The sequence below is a fragment of the Phoca vitulina genome, unplaced genomic scaffold (genome assembly GCF_004348235.1).
Source record: "Phoca vitulina isolate PV1807 unplaced genomic scaffold, GSC_HSeal_1.0 scaffold71, whole genome shotgun sequence".
Taxonomy (NCBI): domain Eukaryota; kingdom Metazoa; phylum Chordata; class Mammalia; order Carnivora; family Phocidae; genus Phoca; species Phoca vitulina.
In genome coordinates, this window is record NW_022589774.1 from 9,416,536 (window position 1) to 9,444,045 (window position 27,510).

Sequence of the window (27,510 nt, forward strand, 5' to 3'; positions counted from 1 at the left end):
TAAGATGATTCCAAGTTTTATTGAATATGCTTTACAAATGGGCATTTTGATTGACATATCCAGGCTTACTACAAATCAAAAAAACAAAACTTAATTTTAAAACCTAAAGCAATCTTCTTGTTTCTAAAACCTTTAGAACAGCCTGAAGTTTCTTTCTTCCAGTACTTCCTTTTTTTTTTTTTAAGCAAGGAGAGAATGATCCATGCAATCATAGGTGAGAGCGGAAGACATCAATGTCAATTTTGTTTAGTTTAACTTCCAACACTTCTTGACTTTAATGAAGTCAATGAAGCCTGGTTCAAGCTACCTTCTCTTCAGAAAGAACCTAAGATACTGTTGTTTTTTGTTTGTTTCTTTGTTTGTTTCCCCAGATCCTCCCATTACAAAGCTCCACCTTGACCACCACAATGAGAATAAGTGGAAAATACATCAGACTTAATGCCAGAAAATATGTTCAAATCAAGACAGTGATACTTCCTAGCTATGTATTAGAGCAAATCAACATGTCTCTATCCTCATCTGCAAAATGAGGATAACAGCATTTACCTCACAGGATTGTTTTGAAAACTAAAAGAGAAAATATGTAGGTGTAATTTATAAATTATAAAGCACCATTAAAATGTAAGGTAGCATTATTATTCATGTATGAAGATGGTTCATTCATTTTTCAATGAATATTTATGTGGCAGACTTTTTGCTAAGCATTAATGATACAAATAAATTTTATATATATATATATCTCATTATATATATAACTCATTGGCACTTGAGCTCTTATCTTATAGTCCAGTAGGGAAGAAGCATGTGAAGGTGGAGGGAAGCATGCTTTGATGTGGCTATAGGTGCTAGGGAGCCAGAGAAAACACTTGGACTGGGGTGTGGAAAGTGAGGGTGTTCAGGGGACTTCTTGGAGAGGTGACACTGGAATTGTTTCACTACAAATTCAAAAGCAAGAAAACAAATCCAAGTCACTCCTCTGTGAGGTGGTCCACATAATCCATGGTCCTGGGGCCCAAGTCAGTTCAAAGGTGTCCTGATCCCTTAAGGCAGTGTTTCTCAGTCTTGGTACAACTGATATTTTAGGCTGGATAATTCCATGTTGTGGGGGGGCTATCCTGTGCACCGTAAAATGTTTGGCATCATCCCTGACCTCCATCTACCAGATGCCAATAATATCCCCTTATCTTCCAGATTTGAAACCGAAAGCATCCCTGGACACTGCCAAATGGCCCCTCAGGGGCAAAACTGCCCCTAGTTGAGAACTACTGCCATAAGGTCATAGAAAACCAGTGCAGGTGGTTCTAGAAGGAATGGAATTCATACAATTAGTGCCTAGGCTTATTCTAGGTGCTTAAAAAATATTGAATGAATGAATAAGTGGAGTCAATGAATGAATGAGCTTCCTGGAGTCCCCTTGACATATTCCTTTTGGGATCCATCCAGAAGATCCCTGGGCTAGTAATTAAGTTCAAAAGTACCCACGTGAGTAATAACAATAACACAACATGCATTTATACAGTGCTCTGTAAAAATTGTGTGATCTTGGGCAAGTAGTTCAAACTGTCTGAGTCTCAAGTCTACCAGTTCTTGTTCTTTTTTTTTTTTTTCCAGAGATTTTAAGTAATCTCCACACCTACCATGGGGCTCAAACTCACAACCTCGAGACCAAGAGTCACATGCTTTACCGACTGAGCCAGCCAGGTGCCCCAGGTCTGCCAGTTCTTATGTGGAGATAACAAACCCTAGCTTGCAAGGTCATTGGGAGAACCAAATGAGATAATCAAGCATTAGAGGTCTAAGCACTCACTCCTTCGTTGCAACTGATAAGAGGACTCTTAGCAAGATGCCCCCCCACCCAGCTCCTGCCACTAAGCTTTACCTGTAAGAAGGACAAGGAGGGTAGTTGGAGTGTATACTTTTTTGGTTATAAACATGTGGGGAATACTGAGCACTGTGCCGGGACCTGACACATCCACTATCTAACTCACCCTTGCAAGCAACCAGGTTAGTTAAGAGGCCCAGAGAGTTGTGACATGCCCAGGATCACACAGCTAAATAAGTGCCTCCCTGAAAGCAAAAGCCTCAGCCACCACTCAGGGCTGACCTTCATCACACCAATGCTTGTTTGGATTGTGAGTTTTTGGGGAAATGCTTTCTGTATTCTGTGTTCTGTAGTTTCTTATAGACATACATGACCAGATCGGGAAAATTCTTCTGCAAATACTGGAAAGGTTCTCCAATTCTCGACCTCATCCTGAAATGAAACATAAATGTATTAGCATTGTTGTCCCCAGATCATCTTCCCCCTTTATAGCATCTGGGCCTGGAGATCTCTTTGCTCCCTCAATTTCTAGAGCAGAGCACGTCAGGACTTTGGAATCCAACAGAACAAGATTCATCTCCTAACAACTCTTCAGCTAATTGGCAACTTATTTGTGAACCCCAGTTTTATCATTCATAACATGGAGATGATATAGTTCCACAATCTCTTACCTACAGTTCCAAAATCCAAAAAAGCCCTGAAAACTGCAAGGTTTTTTGAGTTTGCAGCTACCATTTTGGGCAGCAAAAGCTGATTTCACTAACACGGGTCTACTTTTTAGACATTTACAGTGCTACATTCACCTTACCCAGCTGCCCAGTCCCCCGCACTGCTTCCCACGAGGGAGTCACTACCCTTCTGTTCAAGAGGGCTCAGCAAAAAGCTAAGAAGGAAGATGAGAGCCTGCCAGGCACATCCATCATTTATTGTTCTGACAATGTGTTGGCCCTTTTCCAAACAGAGGGAAGGAATTACTTTTCATTTCATCAAAATAAATTTTCTTCTTTCTAACAAATAGCAGATATAAATTTAGAATGGGATTTTTTAATCATCCTCATTTCATATATGGCTTACAGGAACAGAAATAATACTCACTCCTTATTTTTTTCTTCATTAATATGTTCTCCCAGATTCCGGATGAACCTTAGCAGATCATTCACAGTGTCCTTATAGGTGTAGGTGTAGGTGTACCTTTTATTTTCATAAAATTTATTCATTTCTCCCATAACATACTTGTCAATCTAAAAAAAACATTATGCAAAAGATGTGGTAGCACCACAGAATAAATCCTCATGGGATGTTAATACAAAGAGGCAAAATACAAATTTGAATATATGCCCAATTTACCACTAATTAATAGAGCAAATTAATAGAAAGAAATGAATGGAAGTAAATACTATACAGTAATGGCGTCTGGATGCGGGATCATAAGGAACTCTACATTCCAGTCTCTCTTTTCCAAATGAACTATTTTCATGAGAAATTAAATATATTGAAACATGGTTTAGGAATTCTTTGGCTGTTATACCAGGAAATTTGCTCATCATGCTATGCAGTATTTTTATCCTTGCAGTGACCCATCCGAGTTGGTAACTGATTGCATTTCCCCCTTGAAGAGGATTCATTCAGACTAACAATAGACCTGACAGCCATTGCCGAAGCGAGGGTGGTTGTTTTTGTTCGGTTTTTTTTTGAATTCTATTTCCAAAGGTCTCATGTTTCTCCTTGCCTCTAAGTGTCCCAGAGCAGTTTCTCTCAAGTCAACGCCTCTCTCTTTGTGCGTGCACCCTTGTCGATGGCTGTCATATTTAGAAAGCCTGTCTGTGTGGCAGGACGGGGCAGCCTGTGGAGAGGAGGCAGCAGTAAACACTGGAAAACCTGGCTCCTCCACATCGCCGCAAAGCTGAACGTCCAACCGTGAAAATGGGCAAGTCACGAAAAGCAACAGAAAATCAAAGTCTCACATGGGAACTAACAGATAAGACTTGAGTCTGTCAAAATTCAATATAAGTCAATGAAGTTTAGGGGAAAGAACTGATGAACTGGGAAACGAAAGAACAGGTTTTCCCTCCCGGTTCTGCCAATCTCTGCCTCTCCAGTCCTGGCTATTTCAGGTCACACCTCTGAGTCTCAATGTGCTCAACCGTTAAATGGGTTGGTGGACTCGATGGCACCATCTCTTCCTGCAGGGAGTGGCTTTAGCACACGGCCTTGGCAGCCAGACTGCCCAGTGGCAGACTCTGGGGCTGGCTCTGGACCGTTGGAAAAAGTGATTTGTCTGTGCCTCCATGGGCCCACCTGTGACAGGGAGGCAATTAGCTCAGAGGTTGTTATAAGGATTAACCGTGGAGACTCATAAAGCCCTGGGAATGGTAACTGCCATATAGTCAGCACTAGAGAATTGTCAGCTATTACTGTCATCGGCTTTGGTTTCAGACTTCTCTATTTCTGCAAGTTTAAGTTTTAGAAGAGGCTTTTTTTTTTTTTTTTAAGATTTTATTTATTTATTATAGAGAGAGCACGAGCAGGCTGAAGGGGCAAAGGGAGAGGGCAAAACAGGCTTCCCGCTGAGCAGGGAGCCGGGCACGGGGCTCGATCTCAGGACCCTGAGATCATGACTTGAGCCCAAGGCAGACGTTTAACCGACTGAGCCACCCAGGCGCCCCTTAGCTGAAGTTTTATAGACATTCATTAGCAGAGTCATGGTGCACCTACTCCATGCCAGGAATTCAGTAGTGGACAAGACAACGGACAGTCTCTTCCCTTGTGGAATTTGCAGGGTAGCCGGAAAGATGGACACCAAGGCAGCAATTATGAGTGTGATGTATCATCTAGGGGCAAGCGAGGGAAGGAAAGCAAAATGAGAGTCAGAAACAAAGAGGTGTGGGAGAAGCAGTCCTAGATCAGGCACAGGATAGGGAAGCTGTTGGTCTCAGTCAAAGAACTGAGGATTATGGATTCTCCCATAGTGCTTTGCACAGTCTCTGGGCTGCCCAGCATGCATCCCACAGGCAATGTTTCCGTGGGTCTCTCGGCCTTGCATGGACCATGCTGTACTCTGCTTCACATGCCCATGGCCTTGTGTGGGTCCAGCAGGTAACTGGTACTTGATAGATGTCTGCTAAGTAATAATAATGAAAGTTCTGGGAGGTGCCTGGGTGACACAGTTGGTTAAGTGTCCAACTCTTGGTTTTGGCTCAGGTCATGATCTCAGAGATGTAGCCCTGCCTCGGGCTCCACACTCAGCACAGAGTCTGCTTAAGATTCTCTCTCTCTCTCTCCATCTCCCTCTGCCCCTCCCCCCTCCCTGCTCTCACACACACGCATGCACTCTCTCTCTGAAGATAAATAAATCTTAAAAAAAAAGAAAGTTCTGATAGCACCGACTAGATTGAGATGATGGCTGATTTTTTATGTTTTACTATATTTAGTTCAAGTTAGGTGGACCCTTTCCTGAAGAGGAGGAATTTGAAAGATCACCTTTTCTTCACAGTGTGTTTTCTCAGGCAGAAGGTAGATGTGTGTGTGGCTGCTCAGAGCTGGGCTGTACACAGATAGCAGAGGCAGCTGATCACTCCCTGGATGAGAAGCCTCATGGTGGAGCAGCTCCTTGGGGTTAAACTCTTATTTAATCAGCTGCTCTTGTCACAGTAGTAATAAGATCATTAGCCAGGCCTCTCTTAGAACCAAGGCTGGAAGGAAAGAGCCCTAAGAAAGGAAAAGACCCCTGGACTGGGACAAGGCCTTCCTAAAGAGGAGTGTAGATGAAAGTCTGTCTGTCAGGAGGGCCTGGCCTCTGAAAGATGGAGCAGGGACCCAACAGGGCAGAGGGGGACTGGGATGGAGAGACAGGCAGGGAAATCACCTCTTCCACCCCTTGGTTGAGCCAGGCCAACAATATAAAAAAAAAAAGTTAGAAAAACTAACTTAACACATTATACAGATCCTTATTCCTAGAATAACTTCCAGACCATAGGAACTGTTCATACCTTAGAAGTCCACTTGGCAAAACTTCTGGAACATTCAGATTTTTCAGGTTTTAGTAGTTGGACAATCTTGCTCTTATGCAATCGTCTTTTGCAACTTTTAATGTCAGATTCATTTCCCACATCCCTAAGGGTCCTATAGCGGCTGAGGATGACAGAATTATCATGGTCATTCCATCTGCCCTCTCTTTTCAGAAAGAAAACAATGTTACATTTTGCTTTTTGATAAAAGTAGTAAAACCATGTCTCTAAAAATCCTGCATGATGAGAGAGGCAGACAGGCATCTTTTTCTCTCTCTCTTTTGCTGTTCTTCAGAAAACAAAACCAGAGGGACACCTGGGTAGCTCAGTCGGTTAAGCGTCTGCCTTCGGCTCAGGTCATGATCTCAGGGTTCTGGGATTGAGCCCCACATTGGGCTCCGTGCTTGTGGGGACTCTGCTTCTCCCTCTTCCTCTGCCTACTGCTCTGCCTACTTGTGCTCTCTATCTCTCTGTCAAATAAATAAATAAAATCTTTAAAATTAAAAAAAAGAAAGAAAACAAAACAAAAACAGAATCTAGAGAGGTTAAGTCACTGCTCCAAAGACACACAGCCAGGAAATGCCAAGCTGAGAGGAGAGCCTGGGTCTGTTGATTCCTAGCCTGACTCATTCCCACACCGCCCTACCACTATGGTTAATATCATGTGTTAATTTGTCTGGCCACAAGGGGCCCAGATTAAATAATATTCTAGGTGTATCTGTGAGGTGTTTCCAGATGAGATTCGCATTTGAGCTGGTGAACTCAGTAAGGCAGATCACCATCCCCAATGTGAATGGGCCTCATCCAACCCACTGACAGCCTATTTAGAATAGAATATGGAGGAAGGGAAAAGATGGCGGAGGAGTAGGGGACCCTATTCCAACCAGTCCCCGGAACTGAGCTGGATATCTACCAGACCACTCTGAACACCCACGAAATCAGCCTGAGATGTAAGAAGATAGATCTGGATCTCTACAAACAGAATATCGCAGGCGGTTCGTTTCAAGGTACAAGCAGGGAGCTGGGATTCCACGGGCAGATGTCGGAGGATAAACAGAAGGGGTAGGGAGCTGTGGGGATCCTACACCACCGGTGAGCGATGGCCTCTCATGCTAGGGCTGGGGCACAGACTTGCAGACCAGTAGCAGCAGGGAAAGGACTTTAGGGCAGCCCCCCCAGAGGGAAACCCAGAGCAGGGCCAAGCGTGCGAACTGGGGTGGCTGCTGGTTTTAGAAGCACAAAGGGCAGAGACGTGCCCTGACCTGGAGGCAGGACTGGGAGCCCTGCAGAGGGGCACACAACCCAGGACACTGCTGTTTATAGCAGCATGGACAGAAACTGAGATAGTGTGGCCGGGAGAGCTCACTGAAGAACAGATGGCAATCTCTCTGCTCTGAGGCAGAGGGTTGGAAACAGTCTCTTCTGCTCTCTCGGAAGAGACGCAGAAAGCTGCCAGGGAAAGCCCCCAGAGAACAAAAGCCCCAAAAAACCGGTTTTCACCAAGCCCATCCCACCTCATAGAGGGCAGGGCAACTCTGCCCAAACAGGGTTGCCTGAGTAACAGTGAGGCAGGCCCCTCCCCCCAGAAGACAGGCTGGGAAAACAAGAGGCCAGCAGCCCTAAGGTCCCTAGAAAACAGGTGCATCTTGCTTGGGTTGTGGTCAATAATTTGGACTCCATACATTCCCTCAACCACCCCTCAACAAAATGACTAGGAGGAGGAACCCCCAAAATAAGAAAGACTCAGAGATTATGATTTATGCCAAAGATTTACAAATGCATTCAGATATAACCAAGATGTCAGAGATGGAATTCAAGCTAGCAATTGTGAAGACAATGGCTAGAATGGAGAAATCAATTAATGGCAACATAGAGTCTCTAAGGGCAGAAATGAAAGCTGAATTGGCAGAACTTAAAAATGTTATCAATGAGATCCAATCTAATCTAGATAATCTAACAGCTAGGGTAAGCAAGGCAGAAGAACGAATTAGTGACCTGGAAGACCATTTAGTAGATAAAAAGGGAAAAGAGGAGGCCAGGGAAAAACAACTCAGAATCCATGAAAATAGAATCAGAGAAATAAGTGACACCATGAAACGTTCCAGTGTCAGAATTATTGGGATCCCTGAGGGGTAGAGAGAGAGAGAGGACTAGAAGATATAATTGAGCAAATCGTAGCTGAGAACTTCCCTAATCTGGGGATTGAAACAATCACTTGTGTCCTAGAGGCAGAGAGGACCCCTCCCAGGATCAAGGAAAACAGGCCAACACCCCAGCATGTAATAGTAAAACTCACAAATCTTAGAACCAAGAAAGCCATCTTAAGGGCAGTTAGGGGGAAGAGATTCCTTACGTACAGAGAGAGGAACATAAGAATAAGGTCAGACCTACCCACAGAGACCTGGCAAGCCAGAAAGGCCTGGAAAGACATATTTAAGGTACTAAACAAGAAGAACATGCAGCCAAGAATACTTTATCCAGCAAGGCTGTCATTTAGAATGGATGGAGAGATGCAGAGCTCCCAAGACGGGCAGAAACTGAAAGAACATGTGACCACTAGGCCGGCCCTGCAAGAAATATTAAGGGGGGTTCTATAAGAGGAGAAAGACTCCAAGAGTGATACAGAAAAGAAATTTACAGGAACAATCTATAAAAACAAGGTCTTCACAGGCAACATGATGACAATAAATTCATATCTTTCAATAATCACTCTCAACCAATGAGAACAAACGAAATCAATGTGGACGGCCTAAATGCTCCCATAAAATGGCACAGGGTTGCAGACTGGATAAAAAGACAGGACCCATCCATATACTGTCTACAAGAGACTCATTTTGAACCTAAAGATACATCCAGACTGAAAGTGAGGGGATGGAGATCCATCTTCCATGCCAGCGGACCTCAAAAGAAAGCTGGGGTAGCAATTCTCAGACAAATTAGATTTTAAACTAAAGACTGTAGTTAGAGACACAGAAGGACACTATATCATTCTTAAAGGGTCTATCCAACAAGAAGATCTAACAATTGTAAATATCTAGGCTCCCCAACATGGGAGCAGCCATCTACATAAGCCAACTGTTAACCAAAATAAAGAGTCATATTGATAACAATAGGTTAATTGTAGGAGACCTCATCTAAGCAATAGACAGATCATCTAAGCAGAAAATCAACAAAGAAACAAGAGCTTTGAATGACACACTGGACCAGATGGACCTCATAGATATATACAGAACATTCTACCCTACAACAACAGAATACTCATTCTTCTCGAATGCACATGGAACTTTCTCCAGAATAGACCACATAGTGGGTCACAAATCAGGTCTCAACCAATACCAAAAGATTGAGATTATTCCCTGCATATTCTCAGACCATAATGCTTTAAAACTGGAACTCAATCACAAGAAAAAATTTGGCAGAAATTCAAACACTTGGAAGCTAAAGACCACTCTGCTCAAGAATGTTTGGGTCAACCAGGAAATAAAAGAAGAACTTAAACAATTCATGGAAACCAATGAGAACAAAAACACATTGGTCCAAAACCCATGGGACACTGCAAAGGCGGTCCTAAGGGGGAAATACATAGCCATCCAAGCCTCACTCAAAAAAATAGAAAAATCCCAAATTCACCAACTAACTCTACACCTTAAAGAACTAGAGAAAAAGCAACAAACGATGCCTAAGCCATGCATTAGAAGAGAAATAATTAAGATTAGAGCAGAGATCAATGAATTAGAAACCAGAAACAAGTAGATCAGATCAACAAAACTAGAAGCTGGTTCTTTGAAAGAATTAATAAGATTGATAAACCACTGGCCAGACTTATCCAAAAGAAAAGAGAAAGGACCAAATTAATAAAATTATGAATGAAAGGGGAGAGATCCCAACTAACACCAAGGAAATAGAAATAATTATTAGAAATTATTATCAACAACTCTATGCCAATAAAGTGAGCAATCTGGATGAAATGGATGCCTTCCTGGAAACCTATAAACGGTCAAGACTGAAACAGGAAGAAATTGACAACCTGAATATGCCAATAACCAGTAACGAGATTGAAGCAGTGATCAAAAACCTCCCAAAAAACAAGAGTCCAGGGCCTGATGGATTCCCTGGAGAATTCTACCAAACACTCAAAGAAGAAATAATACCTATTCTCCTGAAGCTGTTTCAAAAAATAGAAACAGAAGGAAAGCTTCCAGACTCATCCTATGAGGTCAGCATTACCTTAATCCCCAAACCAGGCAAAGACCCCATCAAAAAGGAGAATTTCAGACTGATATCCCTGATGGATATGGATTCCCAAATCCTCAACAAAATCCAAGCTAATAGGATCCAACAATACATTAAAAGGATCATCCACAATGACCAAGTCGGATTTATCCCCAGGATGCAAGAGTGGTTCAATATTCACAAATCAATCAATGTGATAGGACACATTAATCGGAGGAGAGAGAAGAACCATATGGTCCTCTCAATTGATGCAGAAAAAGCATTTGACAAAATACAACATCCTTTCCTGATTAAAACTCTTCAGAGTATAGGGGTAGAGGGAATATTCCTCAAGTTCATAAAATCCATCTATGAAAAACCCACAGCAAATATCATCCTCAATGGGGAAAAGCTGAGAGCCTTTCCCTTAAGATCAGGAACACATCAAGGATGCCCACTCTTGCCACTATTGTTCAACATAGTACTAAAAGTCCTAGGAACAGCAATCAGACAACAAAACAAAATAAAAGGTATTCAGATTGGCAAAGAAGAAGTCAAACTCTCTCTTTTCACAGATGACATGATACTTTACGTGGAAAACCCAAAAGACTCCACCCCAAAATTACTAGAACTCATCCAGCAATTCAGTAATGTGGCAGGATACAAAATCAATGCACAGAAATCAGTTGCTTTCTTATACAATAACAATGCAACTGTAGAAAGAGAAATTAGAGAAACAATTCCATTTACTATAGCACCAAAAACCATAAGATACCTCGGAATAAACCTAACCAAAGAGGTAAAGGATCTATACTCTAGGAACTACAGAACGCTCATGAAGGAAACTGAAGAAGACAAAAAAAGATGGAAAAATATTCCATGCTCATGGATTGGAAGAATAAATATTGTTAAAAATGTCTATGCTACCCAGAGCAATCTATACCTTCAATGCCATCCCAATCAAAATTCCAATGACATTTTTCAAAGTGCAGGAAAAAACAATCCTAAAATTTGTATGGAATCAGAAAAGACCCCCAATCACCAAGGAAATGTTGAAAAAGAAAAACAAAGCTGGGGTCATCATGTTACCCAATTTCAAGCTATATCACAAGCTGATCACCAAGACAGCATGGTACTGGCACAAAAACAGACATATAGACCAACGGAACAGAATAGAGAGCCCAGATATGGACCCTCAACTCTATGGTCAAATAATCTTTGACAAAGCAGGAAAAAATATGCAATGGGAAAAGGCAGTCTCTTCAATAAATGGTGCTGGGAAAATTGGACAGCCACATGCAGAAGAATGAAACTCAACCATTCTCTAACACCATTCACAAAGATAAACTCAAAATGGATGAAAGACCTCAACATGAGACAGGAATCCATCAAAATCCTAGAAGAGAACATAGGCAGTAACCTCTTTGACATCGACCACAGCAACTTCTTTCAAGATACATCTCCAAAGGCTAGTGAAACAAAAGCAAAAATGAACTTTTGGGACTTCATCAAGACAAAAACCTTCTGCACAGCAAAGGAAACAGTCAACAAAACAAAGAGGCAACCCCCAGAAGGGAGAAGATATTTGCAAATGACACTACAGATAAAGGGCTAGTATCTAAGATCTATAAAGAACTTCTCAAACCCAACACCCAAAAAACAAATAATCAAGTCAAAAAATGGGCAGAAGATATGAACAGACACTTCTCCGAAGACATACAAATGGCCAACAGACACATGAAAAAATGTTCATCATCATTAGCCATCAGGGAAATTCAAATCAAAACCACATTGAGATACCACCTACACCAGTTAGAATGGCAAAAATTGACACGGTAAGAAACAACAAATGTTGGAGAGGTTGTGGAGAAAGGGGAACCCTCTTACACTGCTGGTGGGAATGCAAGTTGGTACAGCCACTTTGGAAAACAGTGTGGAGGTGCCTCAAAAAATTAAAAATAGCGCTACCCTATGACCCAGCAATTGCACTCCTAGGTATTTACCCCAAAGACCCAGATGTAGTGAAAAGAAGGGCCATATGCACCCCAATGTTCACAGCAGCAATGTCCAATTGGAAAACCCTGGGGCAAGAGCTCTCCTGAGGTCCTGAAATAGAGCCCCAGTGTTCACAGCACAATAGCCAAACTGTGGAAAGAGCCAAGATGCCCTTCAACAGACTAATGGATAAAGAAGATGTGGTCCATATATACAATGGGATATTACTCAGCCATCAGAAAGGATGAATACCCAACTTTTACATCAACATGGATGGGACTGGAGGGGCTTATGCTAAGTGAAATAAGTCAAGCAGAGAAAGTCAATTATCATATGGTTTCACTTATTTGTGGAACATAAGGAATAGCATGGAGGACATTAGGAGAAGGAAGGGAAAAATGAAGGGGGGGAAATCGGAGGGAGAGATGAACCATGAGAGACTATGGACTCTGAGAAACAATCTGAGGGTTTTAGAGGGGAGGGGGTGGGGGGATGGGTTAGCCTGGTGATGGGTATTAAGGGGGGCACGTACTGCATGGAGCACTGGGTGTTATACGAAAACAATGAATTGTGGATCACTACATCAAAAATTAATGATGTATTGTATGGTGACTAACATATAATAAAATAAAATTTAAAAAAAAGAAAGGTAAAAAAATAAATTTTATTGACATAAATATTAAAAAAGAAATAGAATAAAAGATGGAACTCATCCCTTCTTGTCTGATTTTTTTCAGCTGGGCCATCAATCTTCTCTTGCCCTCAGCCCTCCCAGTTCTCAGGCCTTCAGACCCTTACTGGAACCCACATCATCAGTGCCCCTGGCTCTCAGGCCTTTGGATTTGGACTAAATTACACTATGGGCTTTCCTGGGTCTCCAGCTTGCAGAGGCAGATCGTGAGAATTCTCAGCCTTAATACTGCATGAGCCATTTCCTTCTAAAAAAATAAATATATAGGGATGCCTGAGTGGCTCAGTTGGTTAAAGTGCCTCACTCTTGATTTCGGCTCAGGTCATGATCTCAGGGTCCTGAAATAGAGCCCCACGTCGGGTTCTGTGCTCAGCACAGCAGTATCTACTTAAGATTCTCTAAATAAATAAATAAAATATTTTTAATAAGTAGATCTATATTTATATTTATCATTTGGATATCTATATCTATATCTATCTAGCTATATATCATTTGAACATATATATATCTCATGACTAATACACTCATTGTCTCCCTTCTGGAGGCCTGGAATATGCCATCAACTTTTTTTTTTTTTTAAAGATTTTATTTATTTATTTATGAGAGCAACTTTTACTTACTTCTCCCAACTCCAAAAGAAGGGATGACCCAGCAGGCCACTCAGGTGCCCCTGCACATTGTCTCCAGGGTTAAACAGTTGATGAATGAGGTCCCGAGTTTCCTCATCTGGAGAAAGTTGAATCACCTCTTCATTACTTTTAGTCTTCAGTGTCTCAAAAGGGAGCTTTCCCTTCCTTACCACATATAGGACTAGCTGTCCAAGGGCCTGCACAAAAGCCACAAATCAAGCCAAAGGTGTCTGTGAATTCTCACTCTGTATGGAGGTGTGGTGCAGGTTATGACCAAATGGAAAGTGGGAGAAATCTCGAGGAGTCCACAGGTTCTGCATGGAGAACCCTTCAAGACAGTATATGGTCCCCACAATTTAGGTTTATAAGGAGCAAAAGATAATCCTAGGCCAGAGTTGTCAGGGCAAACTGCTTAGAGGAAGAGGAATTTGAGCTGGACCTTAAAGTATGGATCGAATGTCAATAAACAGGGGAGAGGAAAACTGTTTTCAACAAGGGAAATGCCAGGTCTCTGACTGGAAACTGAGACTTTGGGTTGGGACTATGTGAGATGGCAGATAAAGGAGCCAGTCCAGGTCCAGTGGGACACGGTGACAGCTCCAGGAGTTAGGCCATGACAGGGAAGAAAGGTCAAGCAGGAGGCCAACATAGGCACTTCCTACAGCAGGCAAGACACCAGTCACGGAAGGAACTAAAATCCTTTTAGCAGCAAAGGCCAAATGTGGCTGGAAAGCTCTTGCCCCAGGGTTGAACGTTCTGCACCCTGGAGAACCCCCCCAGGAGGAAACTGCCTGGACAGGGTGAGAGTCAGCCTGGGAGCTTTGGTCCACAGGGGTCAGGCTCTGTTTCTGCTGTCTCCTCCCAGGAGAAACAGCTATTTCAGGCTCTTAACCTCTGTGGCCAAGATTAGTTTCTTTCAAGCTGAAGACCAATCCAATCCCTCCCATGGGTTTCAGAGGGCCTTCGTATCTGGCCCTTCTAGGAGTTTAGCATACGAGTTTGAACGGAATGGGAAAAGAAATCCCATTTGCTTTGTCTGCAGGCAGGAAATACCTCCTGCAGGAATTTTGGAGGCCATTTGGACATACCTCCTGAAGGTAATTTTAGAAGAGGTATGGCATGCTCAATTCATTTCCTATCTAGCTGGTGGAGGAAGAGAGAGCCAAAGAGATACAGAAAGGGGCCACAGCAGCCCAGAGAAATGCCACTGTCGGCAAGGGAGGGAAGGCAGTGAGCCCTGGGCGAATGCCTTGGAAGTTAGTTAGAAGAGGTAAAACAGAAATGACGTCTAATTGGCCATAGGAAATAAGGGAATGAACGAAACAAATAAGGAAGCAGAAAGATGGAAAAGTAAACCAATTGTAGAATTTACCTGTAGATCTCTCTTGATTTCCTGCGGTTCTCCAGTCCACTTGATGCTTTCATCAAAATCTGCCAGGCAAACAGCATTCTTGGAATCTAAGGGATAGTTTATAGAGATACAGTGAAAATCCTCTCTCTTCATGTTGTAATTAACTTGAATAAATATGTACCACAATGCGCTATCATTTCTGAAGAAGGCAATAATAAAGCTTATATCTGCATGGCTATTTATTCTTCAAAGAGCCATGTGCACAGTGTCATTTGACTTATTAGTCAATGGCAGGATTTAAATTTCATTTTCTCCAGGCCTGGGCATGGGGAAGGATGAGGATAAAGTTAACCAGTTCCCCATTCAGGCAATTCCTGGGGGCAATGAGCACAGATTTATAAAGGGACTGTTGGCAGGAGATACGTTGACTTCCTAAGGCTAAGTAACAACTAACCAACGAGACTCCAAATCCAAGAGCAGCTTACCACAGCGCTCCACTCAATCAAGCCCACCAAGCACAGCCCCCTATGACACTGTAATCAGTTATCATGGATTAACCACGTGCTTGGAATGAGCCACTACCTCCTTGCCCTCCTCAGAATCGTTCTCTCTTGAAGGAAGCCACTGAGTCCTCGGGAAGAAGGATGCATGGATGGGTGAGGTCAGGAAAAAGATGAAAGGAGAGCAAGTCAGTGACCTGTCCTTGAAGAAGTAGCTCCTGCTTCTGGCTTGAAGGTGTCTAAGAAAGCAAACTGGGTAACTACAGGCAGCAGGATGGTCAGCACAATTGTGTGCTTCTCAAACCCCTTTGGTTCTAAACTTAGATATCAAAGTTGAGTGGAAACCCACAATCTAACAAAAACGAAACAATTAAACTATTCAACAAGGGTCTAGTGAGGGGAAAAATGACAGTGAAAGAGGAGAACACAGCACAGGCCCTGTGGAGTTTTGAGTCTCTGAGCAATGAGTGAATGTAAAATTAATTGCAACTTTATTTTTTTTAAAGATTTATTTATTTATTTTAGAAAGAGAGAGAGCAAGTAGGGAGAGGGACAGAGAGAGACAAGCAGACCCTGCGCAGAGCATAGAGCCCCATGCAAGGCTCGATCCCAGCACCCTGGGATCATGACCTGAGACGGAGGCAGATGCTTAACTGGTTGAGCCACCCAGGTGCCCCTAATTGCAACTTTAAAAATGCTAGCCCGAAGTGCAGGATGCTCTGAAAGTGTATAATAAGAGCCACATGGCTGTGTGGGAGAGAAAAGTCTTCCTTTAAGGAAGGACACTGAGAACAGAGATCAGTAGAATTCACGTGGGTGAATGGAACAGGGAAGAGAGAATTCCAGATAGGAATTCCCAAGGCGAAAAGGAACCTGAGGAATTCCACTCTGACAGAAAGGAGGCCCGACAGCCTGGAGAGAAGGGATGAAGTTGGAAAGTAGCCTGCAATGAGGTTGAAGGGGCAGAGGGTGCAGATTGGAAACCAGGGACTGCTTACAGCTATTCCAACTAATAAATCCCCTTCACTGTTTAAGCCACTTTGAGTTCTCTGCTACTTAAATTTGCAAGCACCTAAGGGAACACTTCACAACTCTTCTAACACTTGATTTTTTTTTTTTTAACGAGCCCCAGGGTTTTTTATTTATTTTTAGATTCAGTCAACATTGTTAAAGTGCTATAAAAATTTTAAACTCTTACACTTAGTTTCTGCACTTATAGAATCACAGACTGCTAACAGCTGGTGGGCAGAGTTAGGATAAAATTTGCACACTCCACCCTGCTGTCAGTGAATCAAGAGTCTCTTCATCCTCACTCCCACCAGAGCGATATCATCTAAGATGATATTTTTTAATTAAAAATTTTAATTAAATAAATAAATAATTTTTCATTAAAAATAACACATATTTAGGTTACTTAAACAATTAATTTTTTTTGTTTATTCTTTGCTGCTTATAAGTCACTGTTTTCTACCAGGCTCTTTCTCTCCTTCCTTATGCATATCCTCTAGCAGTTCTTTCATATATGGTCTGTGGGTAGGAAGTCTTCCTGGATCCTTAAATGTTTAAAAAATGTATTTCAACAACTGGTGCTTAGAAAAACTGGACAGCTACATGCAAAAGAATGAAAATGGACCACTTCTTACACCATACACAAAAATAAACTCAAAATGGATTAAAGACCTAAATGTGAGACCTGAAACCATTAAACCCCTAGAAAAAAAACCAGACAGTAATTTCTTTGACATTGGCCATAGGAACATTTTTCCAGATATGTCTCCTCAGGCAAGGAAAACAAAAGCAAAACTAAACCACTGGGACTACACCAAAATAAAAAGCTTCTGCACAGCAAAGGAAACTATCAGCAAAACGACAAGGGAGCCTACTGAATGGGAGAAGATATCTGCAAATGATATATCCAATAATGGGTTAGTATCAAAAATGTATAAAGAACATATGCAACTCAACACCAAAAAACACAAACAATTTGATTAAAAATGGGCAGAGGTCCTGAATAGACATTTTTTCCAAAGAAGACATACAAAGGGCCAACAGACACAAGAAAAGATTCTCAACATCATTCATCATCAGGGAAATGCAAATCAAAACCATGAGGAGATATCACCTTACCCTTGTCAGAATGGCTAGAATCAAAAAGACAATAAATAATAAGTGTTGGCAATAATGTGAAGAGAAAGAAACCCTTATGCACACTGTTGGTGGGAATGTAAATTGGTGCAGCCACTGTGGAAAACAGTATGGAGGTTCCCCAAAAAGTTGAAAATAGAAATACCATATATCCAGTAATTCCACCACTGAGTATTTACCCAAAGAAAACAAAACCACTAATTTGAAAAGTTATATGCACACTTATGTGCTGCAGCATTATTTACAATAACCAAGATATGGAAGCATCTCAAGTGTCCATCAATAGATGAGTGGGTAAAAAAGATATGGCATATATATACACATATATAATGGAATATTACTCAGCCATCAAAAAATGAGATCTTGCCATTTGTGGCAATATGGGTGGTCCTAGAGAGTATAATGCTAAGTGAAGTAAGTCAGTTAGAGAAAGCCAAACACCATATGATTTCACAAACAAAGGGAGAAAAAAGGGCAAACAAAAAAAGACTCTTAAATACAGAGAACAAACGGGTGGTTTCCAGAGGGGAGGTGGGTAGGGGGATGGGGGAAATAAAGAGGATTAAAGTACACTTTTCATGATGAGCACTGAGTAATGTCTAGAATTGCTGAATCATTATATTGTATACCTGAAACTAATATAACACCGTATGTTAATAATACTTCAATCAAAAATATGTATTTATTTTGAATCATGTATAATTTGATGGTTGTCTTAGTCAATTCTGGATGCTATAACAAATTACAGTAGATGGGTGTGGCTTAAACAACAGAAATTTATTTATTTCGCACAGCTCTGAACACTGGAAATCTGAGCTCAGGGTGTCAGCAGCATTGCGTTCATGGTAAGGGCCCTCATATTGGTGTACAGACAGCCATCTTCTTTGCTGTATCTTCATATGGTAGAAAGACAACTAGCTAGCTCTTTTTATAAGGGCACTAATCCATCCAAAGCAATTTTGAGAAAGAATAAAGCTGGAGGCATCACACTTCCTGGTTTTAAATTATATTACAAAGACCTAATAATCAAAATAGTACAGTACTGGTATAAAATCAGGCACATAGATGAATGAAACAGAATCAAGAGCCCAAAAATAAACCCACACATATACAGTCAACTAATATTTGACAAGGGAGCCAAGAATGCTCAATGGGGAAAAGATAATCTCTTCAAAAAATGATGTTGGAAAAACTGGATAGTTACATGCAAAAGAATGAAAGTAGACCCCTATCTTATGCCACTCACAAAAGCTAATTTGAAATGGATTAAAGACTTAAATGTAAAACCTGAAACCATAAAACTTCTAGAAGAAAACATAGGGAAAAAGCACCTTGATATTGGTCTTAGCAATGATATTTTAGATATGACACCAAAAGCAGAGCAACAAAAGCAAAAATAAACAAGTGAGACAACATCAGACTAAAAGCTTCTGCACAGCCAAAGAAACCATCAACAAAATGAAAAGGCAATGTATAGAAATGAAGAAAATATTTACGAATCATGTATCTGATATGGAGTAAATATACATATTAATATATATTTATATATATGAAATTTCTATGCATATGAAATATATATGTTTACATATATGTGAAATTTATATATATGAAATATATACTTATGTACATGAAATATATATATATTTATATATATGAAATTCATTCAACTCAATAGCAAAAATCAAATGCTCTGATTAAAAAATGGGCAAAGGACCTGAATAGACATTTTTCCAAAGACATTAAAAGAGCCAACAGGTACATGAAAAAGTGCTCAATATCAGTAATTATCAGGGAAATGCAAATCAAAACTACAATGTGATATCATCTCACACATCTGTTAGAATAATTATCAAAAAAACAGGAGATAACAAGAGTTGGTGAAGATGTGGACAAAAGGGAACCCTGTGTGTTTTTGGTGGGAATGTAAATTGGTGCAGCCACAGTGGAAAACAGCATGAAGGTTTCTCAAAAAATTAAAAATAGATAAAACAGAAGTGTATCTGAAGGAAATGAAATCACTATCTTGAAGAGATATCTGCAGGGTTTCAACATACGAATTCTGGGGGAATACTAAGATTCAGCTGTTAGTAGGTTCTTTCTCCTCAGTTCCTTCTTTTTGTATTCAGGTTACTGATGAAAGAAGTCTCTTACCAATCCTGATTCTGGTTTCTATGTAGGTAATTTGTTTTCTCTTGGGAGCTTTTGAGGTTTTCTTTTTCTCCCTTGATGTTTTGATATTCCTTTAAGTTGCGACTCAATGGGTTTTTTTCCTTATTTACCCTCAGCTCTTGGTGAGTTTTCAATAAGAGAACTATATCTATCTTTATTTCTGGGACATTCTCACTTTTTTTTTTTTTTCCAAATATTGCTTCAACCTCATTACTTCTTCCCTCTGAAATGCCTGTTAGAACTTTGGATCTAAATCCTATCCACCCCTTTATGCTTTTCTATTATTTCCTAGGAAAATTTCTCGGGCACATCTTCTAGCTCGCTAATTTAATCTTCAATCCAGTCTCGAGTTTTAAATTTTTAAACAATTATATTTTAAATTCCCAAATTCTCTATTCAGTTCTTTTCACAATGCTTATCGTTGCTTCTTGGATGAAATAACCTATCTTGGTTCTCTGGTTTTATTAATTATACTTACTTTAAAGTACTGTGGTTACTCAGGATGGCAAACTCAGTAAATGCCCATGTCCTAACCCCTGGAATCTGCAAATATTACTTTATATAGTTATACACTCACACAAAAGGACTTTGCAGATGTGATTAAGAATCTTGAAACAGTGGGCACCTGGGTGGCTTAGTCAGTTCAGCATCCGACTCTTGATTTAGGCTCAGGTCATGATCTCAAGGTAGTGGGACCGAGCCCCATGTCAGGTTCTATGGTGAGTGTGGAGACTACTTAAGATTCTCTCTCTTCTCCCTCTGCCCCTCCCTGCTCACACTCTCTCTCCCTCTCTAAAAAAAGAGAGAGAGAATCTTGAAATAGTAGAGATTATTGTGGGTTAGCAGGGTGAGTCCTAAATGCAATCACACATATCCTTATGCAAGGCAGGCAAAGGGAGATCTGACAACAGAAGAGAAGGCAATGACTACAGAGGCAGAGATTGGAGTGATGCCACAAGCCAAGGAATACTAGCTGCCCACCAGAACAGGGAAAAGGCAAGGGTCTCCCCCCACAGCCTACAGAAGGAATTTGGCCGTGCTGACACATGATTTGGGGCCAGTGGAACTGATTTCATACTTTTTGCCTCCAGAACTATGGGAGAATAAATTTCTACTTTTTAAGCCACCAAGTTTGTGATAATTTGTTCCAGCAGCCATAGGAAACTAACACACTCAGTTAGCTTTGTTTCTTTGGGTCTAAGTTCTTCTATTTCATGCATCTCTTTCATGGTATCAGCACTTCATAAATATCTTCAGTGATTTTTGACTGTAAGCCTTACTTTGCAGTTGAGAATCCCTGATCCCTTTGAGTTGCTTCTGTTAATGCCACCCAACACGGGGGAGAGATGGAGGCAGTTGTCTGAACTTCTGCTTTGCGTTTTATTCAGTGAAACTAGGGGGTAAGCAGGATGTGCCACTTAGTAGGGTGCTTTGGCAGAAATCTTGTGGATTTAACTGCTCTTTGTTTCTCTTGAGATTATCAACCACCCAGTGTCTCAAATAGTAGCCCTGTCTGCAGACAGACAGGCCTGGCACAGATGCTTGGTCTGTGGGGAATGCACAGGGTGTGATCTTCCTATTTTCTACTGATACAGCAATCTGCCTGTTAGCTGATCTTTTGTCTTCTCCTGCTTCTGGCTTCCATTACTCCTGAGTGGTGTTTCTTTGCACGGTTCCCACTTTTATGAGTAATATCTAGCTGTGGCATCCTGCATTTGTCCTGGGTTCCCATGTCTTTCTTTAATCCCATCCTATCATGTTCAGTCTCTTTATGATTCCTCAAAGATTTTGTCCTGTAAAACCTCTTTTGTTATTTTGATCCCAGCTAGGAATTCATTTAACAATCTTTTCCTATCATTTTAGGGATCTAATACAAAGAACAGTCTGTAGTATGTGTTAGGTTCACCACCTGGAGGCAGAAATATAGTCAATTCTCAATTCTCTATTGTTCAAGCTTAAGAATAAAAGAGATGGTGCCAGAAATTCTGAAGAAGAGTTAGTGACAAGTAATTTTTCTTTATAATGTGACATGTGACTCTTTTGCATCAAGATCAGCAGTTAGAACTGGGAAGGACCCTGCCCTTGGCTGCACCTTGAGGATTCTGCTTCACTTTGTAGAGCTGCACATATTTCTGGCCTTTGTCAGTCTCCCCAACAAAGTTGCTTAAAACCAGGAAGGAATGCCACTAGCACCTGTCCTCAAATTAAAGCCAGATTCCAGTTGTATTCTGATGTCTACCTACTTCCTTCCAGGTCTTGTCCAGGACCTTAAATACTGTTCTCTGCCTTTCAATACCTGAACCCTCTTTTTGTCTTGTTCCCTTACACCTACCTTAAATCTCAGTACATGTCTGTAGATTAGGTATCTGTTTCTGCTTAGCCCTCTAGACAAGTACCTGGCCTTTGCTGAGTACCTACTACGTACAGGTAACTTGTCTAACACACTGCACTTAGACCTCATAACAACCTTATGAAAGAGGTGTTAGTCATCTTAAATGAGGAAACTAAGGCTCACAGAACTAAGTGACTTGTTTGAGGCTGCAAAGCTACAAAGTGGCATGACTAGGCTGCAAGCCTCCCTACACATGGCTAAAGCCAAGACTCTTCCTACTGCACCACATCACCTCTTGGGACTTTACACTCAACTCTGCTTCTTTCCTTTAATGTTTCTTTCGTTTATTTTGTTTTTGGCTGAGGCCAGTGGGTGCTGACTCGTTCTGCCCACTTGGAGTCTGTTTCACTTGTTGCATCTTATCCTGGCATGCCCAGTTTTGACCTTGGTTTTGCCATTAAATTTCACAGTGGAGGGACGCCTGGGTGGCTCAGTCACTTAAGCGTCTGCCTTCAGCTCAGGTCATGATCCCAGGGTACTGGGATCGAGTCCCTCATCAGGCTCCTTGCTCAGAGGGGACCCTGCTTCTCCCTTTGCCTGCTCTGCCTGCCACTTCCCCTGCTTGGGTGCCCTTACTCTCTCTCTCTGACAAATACATAAATAAAATCGTTTAAAAAAATTTCACAGTGGCTACCATCTTGGCTGAAGGAACACACCTTCAGGATTCTCTGACTGGCAGGCTACTTTAGGAATTCAAATTTCTGGAGCTGACTCCATCCAAGACATAACCTTCATATTTGTATTTGCCAAAGGAAATATGAGGTTAGCCTGGTATTCCATTGGCATCTGTCACCTCCATTTGGGGTAAGGGTTATACCTGGTAGCAGGAGAGATAGCACTCTAATTATGAATCTGTTGCATTAATCCTCAAACTGAATAATCCACACTTACTCTACTCCTTTCCTCCTTGTAATGAAAATCCTTTCTTTTTGTAAATAAAGACCTCGCAATTTCTAAGAGAAGACTGGGGACTCACCTATTAAGATGTTTTGTGGGCACAGATCCTGGTGAGTGTATTCACACAGCAGATGTAGCTCTTCAACAGCCTTAAATACAGATGAGAGGGTGTTTCGGGCAAACTCGTCTTCCTCGTTTTCCACAGCCTGCCCACTGTGCTTGGCCAAGTGTTCCTCCAGGGTCTCCTCACAGAGGGCAAGACACACATACAGACAGTCCTTGTAGCTCTCACTCCCGTAGAATGTCACCAAGTCACTGTTTGCTCGGCAGTTCTGCAGACAGGAGACTTCCTGATGTCCATGTGTGCTGCCTTCATAGAATCGTTTCACAGCTACTTCTTGCCCTTCATAGAACCCAAGGTAGATGTCCCCTTCAGAAGTGTCAGCAATCTTATATTCTTCATCAATAAAGATCTTGAGTTTGCCAATCATAGGGCGGTATATTCTGCGGAGGTGTTCTAAGGCCTCCCCCCAGCGTGAGCTCTGAGGCTTCCAGTCTTCAGCGGGAGGGGGACAATCTTCTCTGGCCCCATGAGAGAGAAGAAGCTTTACAAGGGAACTGTCATAGTTGCGCCTCGCTATCATCACAAGTTCCCCACAGTCTGTGATGGCTCCTTTGTTGCATAACAGTTGAGCAATTTCCTTCAGTCTGAGTTGGACAGCCAACAGAAGCGCTGTTTTGCCCTCACTGTCTGTCTCATTAATCTCTATATGTTCTTGTTCCAAAAGCATCTGCACCAAACCCAAGTGCTTCTTTTCCACTGCCAGGATCAGGGGTGTCTTTCCTTTCTCTCCCCTCACATTGACATCAGCCCCATGGTGCAGCAGAAGGCGAGTGATGCCCTCCACGTTTCTATCATCAGAATTCCTAAATGCATAGATCAAAGCATTTCTGCCCATATTGTCACGGGCTTTGACATCTGCCCCCATCTCATCAAGGAGGATCTTCAAGACATCTACATGTCCATTTTCAGCAGCATCCATTAGAGCTGTGGCCCCTCCTTTCCTAAGCTTCTTTTGATCCTTCTTTGTCTTTCGGCTCAAATTCACCTTTGCCCCATTCTCGTACAGGAATTTTAAGGCTTTATCCCTCCCATTCACAGCGGCTTCCATGAAAGCTGTGAAGCCATTAGCATCACACTCATTGACATCCGCACCTTTAGAAAGGAAAAGTTTGAGCAGCTTCACATTTCCCACAATCCCAGCAATGATGAAGGGAGTGGCCTCATTCTTCTTCTTCAGACAAGGGTCAGCACCATAACGAAGCAGAAGATCCACCATGTCCTCCTGGCAACTTTGTACCGCGTTATGCAAAGGTGACCAGCCCCACTCGTCCTGGAAGTTGACATCAGCCCCTCTTTCCAGCAATTGTTGGACCAGCTTGATGTCTTCATCTTTAACGGCTCCAATTAACTCATTGCCATCCACTGATGTCTTCTCATTGCTGGAGGGTGTGGGTCTCTCCTGAAGGTCGTTATGGCTCTTGGTCTCCATGATGGTAATTACCACTGGCTACAACTCTGTGCCTTTGAGAAAATGAAAACTTATCTCCTTGGGACTTGATCAAAGAGACATGGAGCTCTTTGCACTATCAGGTTAAACAGAATTTATCTGGCTGTGGACCAGCAATATGAGGAAGGAAATACTCTTGGAGTCTTCTAACATTCCACCTGGAGATGAGCTATTTTGTAATTTTATAATAGTGAGAAAGCATTTGAATTAGAAAAATTAATTTTACTAGCAACTTTTTCAAAATACATCTACTTATTTATATAGAACTTTTTATTATAGAATATTATGAACATATATAAATTAAAAACAAGAAAATTTTTACACTGCAGTCCCACCACCCAGAAATAGGCATTGTTAAGATTTTAGGGGACTCCTGGGTGGCTCAGTTGGTTAAGTGTCTGCCTTAGGCTCAGGTCATGATCCCAGGGTCCTGGGATCAAGTCCCACATCAGGCTCCTTGCTCGGTGGGGAGCCTGCTTCTCCCTCTCCCTGTGGTTCCCCCTGCTTGTGCTTGCTCTCTCTCTCTGACAAATATATAAATAAAATCTTTTAAAAAAAGATTTTAGTATATTTTTTTTAAAGATTTTTATTTATTTATTTAGAGAGGGAGACAGTGCAAGCAGGGAGAGGGGCAGAGAGAGAGGGAGAGGGAATCTCAAGCAGACTCTGCACTATGCCGGGAGCCCGCCACAGGGCTCAATCTCACAACTCTGAGATCATGACCTGAACTGATATCAAGAGTCGGATGCCCAACCAACTGAACCACCCAGGTGCCCCTATTTTAGTGTATTTCTATAAATTTTTTAAAAAATAGTTGAGATCATGCTATGTGAGGATCCTGTATAAATATCCTGCTTTCTTTCATCTAATGCCATTGTATAAATAATTTCCTATGTTATCACAAAGTCTTTTAAAACATTTTTAATGGCTCTGCAATACACCACCAGTCAGTTGCTTCATTTCCCTATTACTAAACAGTTTTTAAAAACAACTTTTAAGCAAGATTTTTAAAATTGGAATTTTCTAACCATTCTAAATAATGTTGCAGTAAATTCAGCTTTTTAAAGCTTGTTTTCTTATGATAAATCTTATAATAGATTTCTTATGATAGATTTCCAAGAATTGAATGACTGGTCGAAGTGTAACAGCATGCCAACAGGTCTTAAGTGTTAATTGGCTTCAAGCTTATCCACTCTTTGCTTGCTGACCTAAGTCCCTTGATCTGTAGCAGAACTAACTTACTTTCCTTGAGGTTTTCAGACCACTGGCCTTGAGGAGTGAAGGACCAGACTTCCCAGAAGATAAGGCCTAACTCCATTCAGGAACAGCTGCTAGAGATGCTAGCCTACCTGTTTAGGGTCATACTGACATACGACTGACTGCCCGCACCTGCCACTCCTGCATGCAGCCCCCACCCCCACCCTCTTTGCCATGCCTTTCCCCCTAAAGCCCTCCAGCTTCCCCTAGGATGAGGAAGACGGTCTTTGAGACATTAGTCTGCCATCTTCCCAGGTTGCCAGCTTTCTGAATAAAGCAGCCTTTCCTTTCCCACCATTACCTGCCTCTCTAGTACTGATTTGTGAGCAGCCAGCAGGCAAACCTGAGTTTGGAACCGGTTCTCTGTCCGGTAACAAAAGGATTATCATTGTTTTAAAAATTCTCAACCTATGTTAATAAATTTCTTCCAGTGTCATATTAACATACTCTCACTAGAAATAGATGGTCTCTTAAAAGGAAAAAAACCCTCATTTATAGGGGAAAAAATGTGTTTTGTGTCAATTTGCATTTCTTACACCTCTCAGTGTATTTACTGGCTCTGGGCATGTCTTTATGCATGTGTGCTTCTATTCAAAGTAGTAGAGAGAAGTGGAAAGAGCTCAGACTCCAACCTCACAAGATTTAAGTTTGAACCCTTGATCATTTAACTTCAGACTGTTACTGCCTAATTGTGTAACATTAGGTTATTCTCAATTTTCCGTCCCCTCATGCATATAAAGTATGGCAAATATTAGGCATTCAATAACCGATAGACTTAATAATGTCCCTTCAGGAAAACAAAATTCAGCGATTCCTACTCTCGCCATCCAAGTGCATACACACGCTACACAAATGGGGGAGCTGGTGGTGTTGAGTTAGTCCAACTGCCCTTCGTCAGAGGAGGGCAACAGAGCCACAGTTCAGCCACCAGACAGCACGGAACTGGTCCTTGCAGATTTGTAAAACTGCAGCTGCTACAGAACCCGCCAAGCGCCTGTTTTTCAGCAACCTGGCCACCGGGACACTCTCCAAGCCCCCACCCTCAGAGATCTAAATCGATTGTGCTACAAAAGCAAATCACCTGGCAATGAAATCTTTGAGACACATGTTTGTGCTCAAAGTTCCTGCTACAACAGGTGTGAGACAGGCTGGTCTAAAGAAAGGAGCAGAGAAGGGAAGTCGAAGAAACCAAACCCCCAAGTAAAATAGCTGTCAGGTACAAGCCTGCTTTCGGTTTCGTTTTCTCGCTCTCACCATTGGTGCTGGACAGAGAGAGATGGCTTGATTAGGTACGGCGTGGACTGGACTGACTGCGGGCGAACCCTGGAATTCCGGGGTGGGGGGGGGGGGTGGTCAGGACCAGAGAGCCCGGCCAGAGGCCGGCGGGCTCCGCGCTGTGCACTCACCCCTTTCCATCTCCAGAGCCCGGAGCCCAAGGAATCCCTCAAAGGTAACAATTTCTCAAGCTACCCCAGCTCTCCAGCCCCTCTTACCTTCTAAACTCAGACGCCCCTCCGCTCTTCCTTGGAGAGCGTTCAATCGTCAGATCGCGGGGCCAGCAGCAAAGCACTTCCTCTCTGTGATCAGAGTCCGCGGGGCGGGGCAGAGAGAGAGAGGGAGTGAGGACAGAGCCGGGAAGGTAAAGCCGCCCGCCCCCGAGTCCACAGCGCATTTAACCCTTGGCAGGACCGCGAGGCCTCCGCTCTGACCGCAGAGGGCCCATCTGACGGCCCACACCGAGCCGAGCCCGCTTCGTCTTTACCACGTTATTCCAAATCCCCTATTGAGGGAAATGAGTGGTAAAGAAACATTTATTGAGCACCGACTGGGTGCGGGGCCCCCTGACCATTGCTTCACAAGTGACATGACCCC

General features: G+C 42.1%; 1 protein-coding gene across 1 annotated transcript; it reads right to left on the reverse strand.

The window, feature by feature from the left end:
* Positions 1–27,361, reverse strand: RNASEL (ribonuclease L). The gene is given in 8 exon segments (XM_032393199.1): positions 1–2,144; positions 2,146–2,254; positions 2,918–3,063; positions 5,812–5,953; positions 13,348–13,553; positions 14,729–14,814; positions 22,890–24,550; positions 27,132–27,361. Coding segments are annotated over 7 exon segments (2,214 nt in total). The 5' UTR covers positions 24,364–24,550; positions 27,132–27,361; the 3' UTR covers positions 1–2,093.
* Positions 27,362–27,510: the final 149 nt, after the last annotated feature.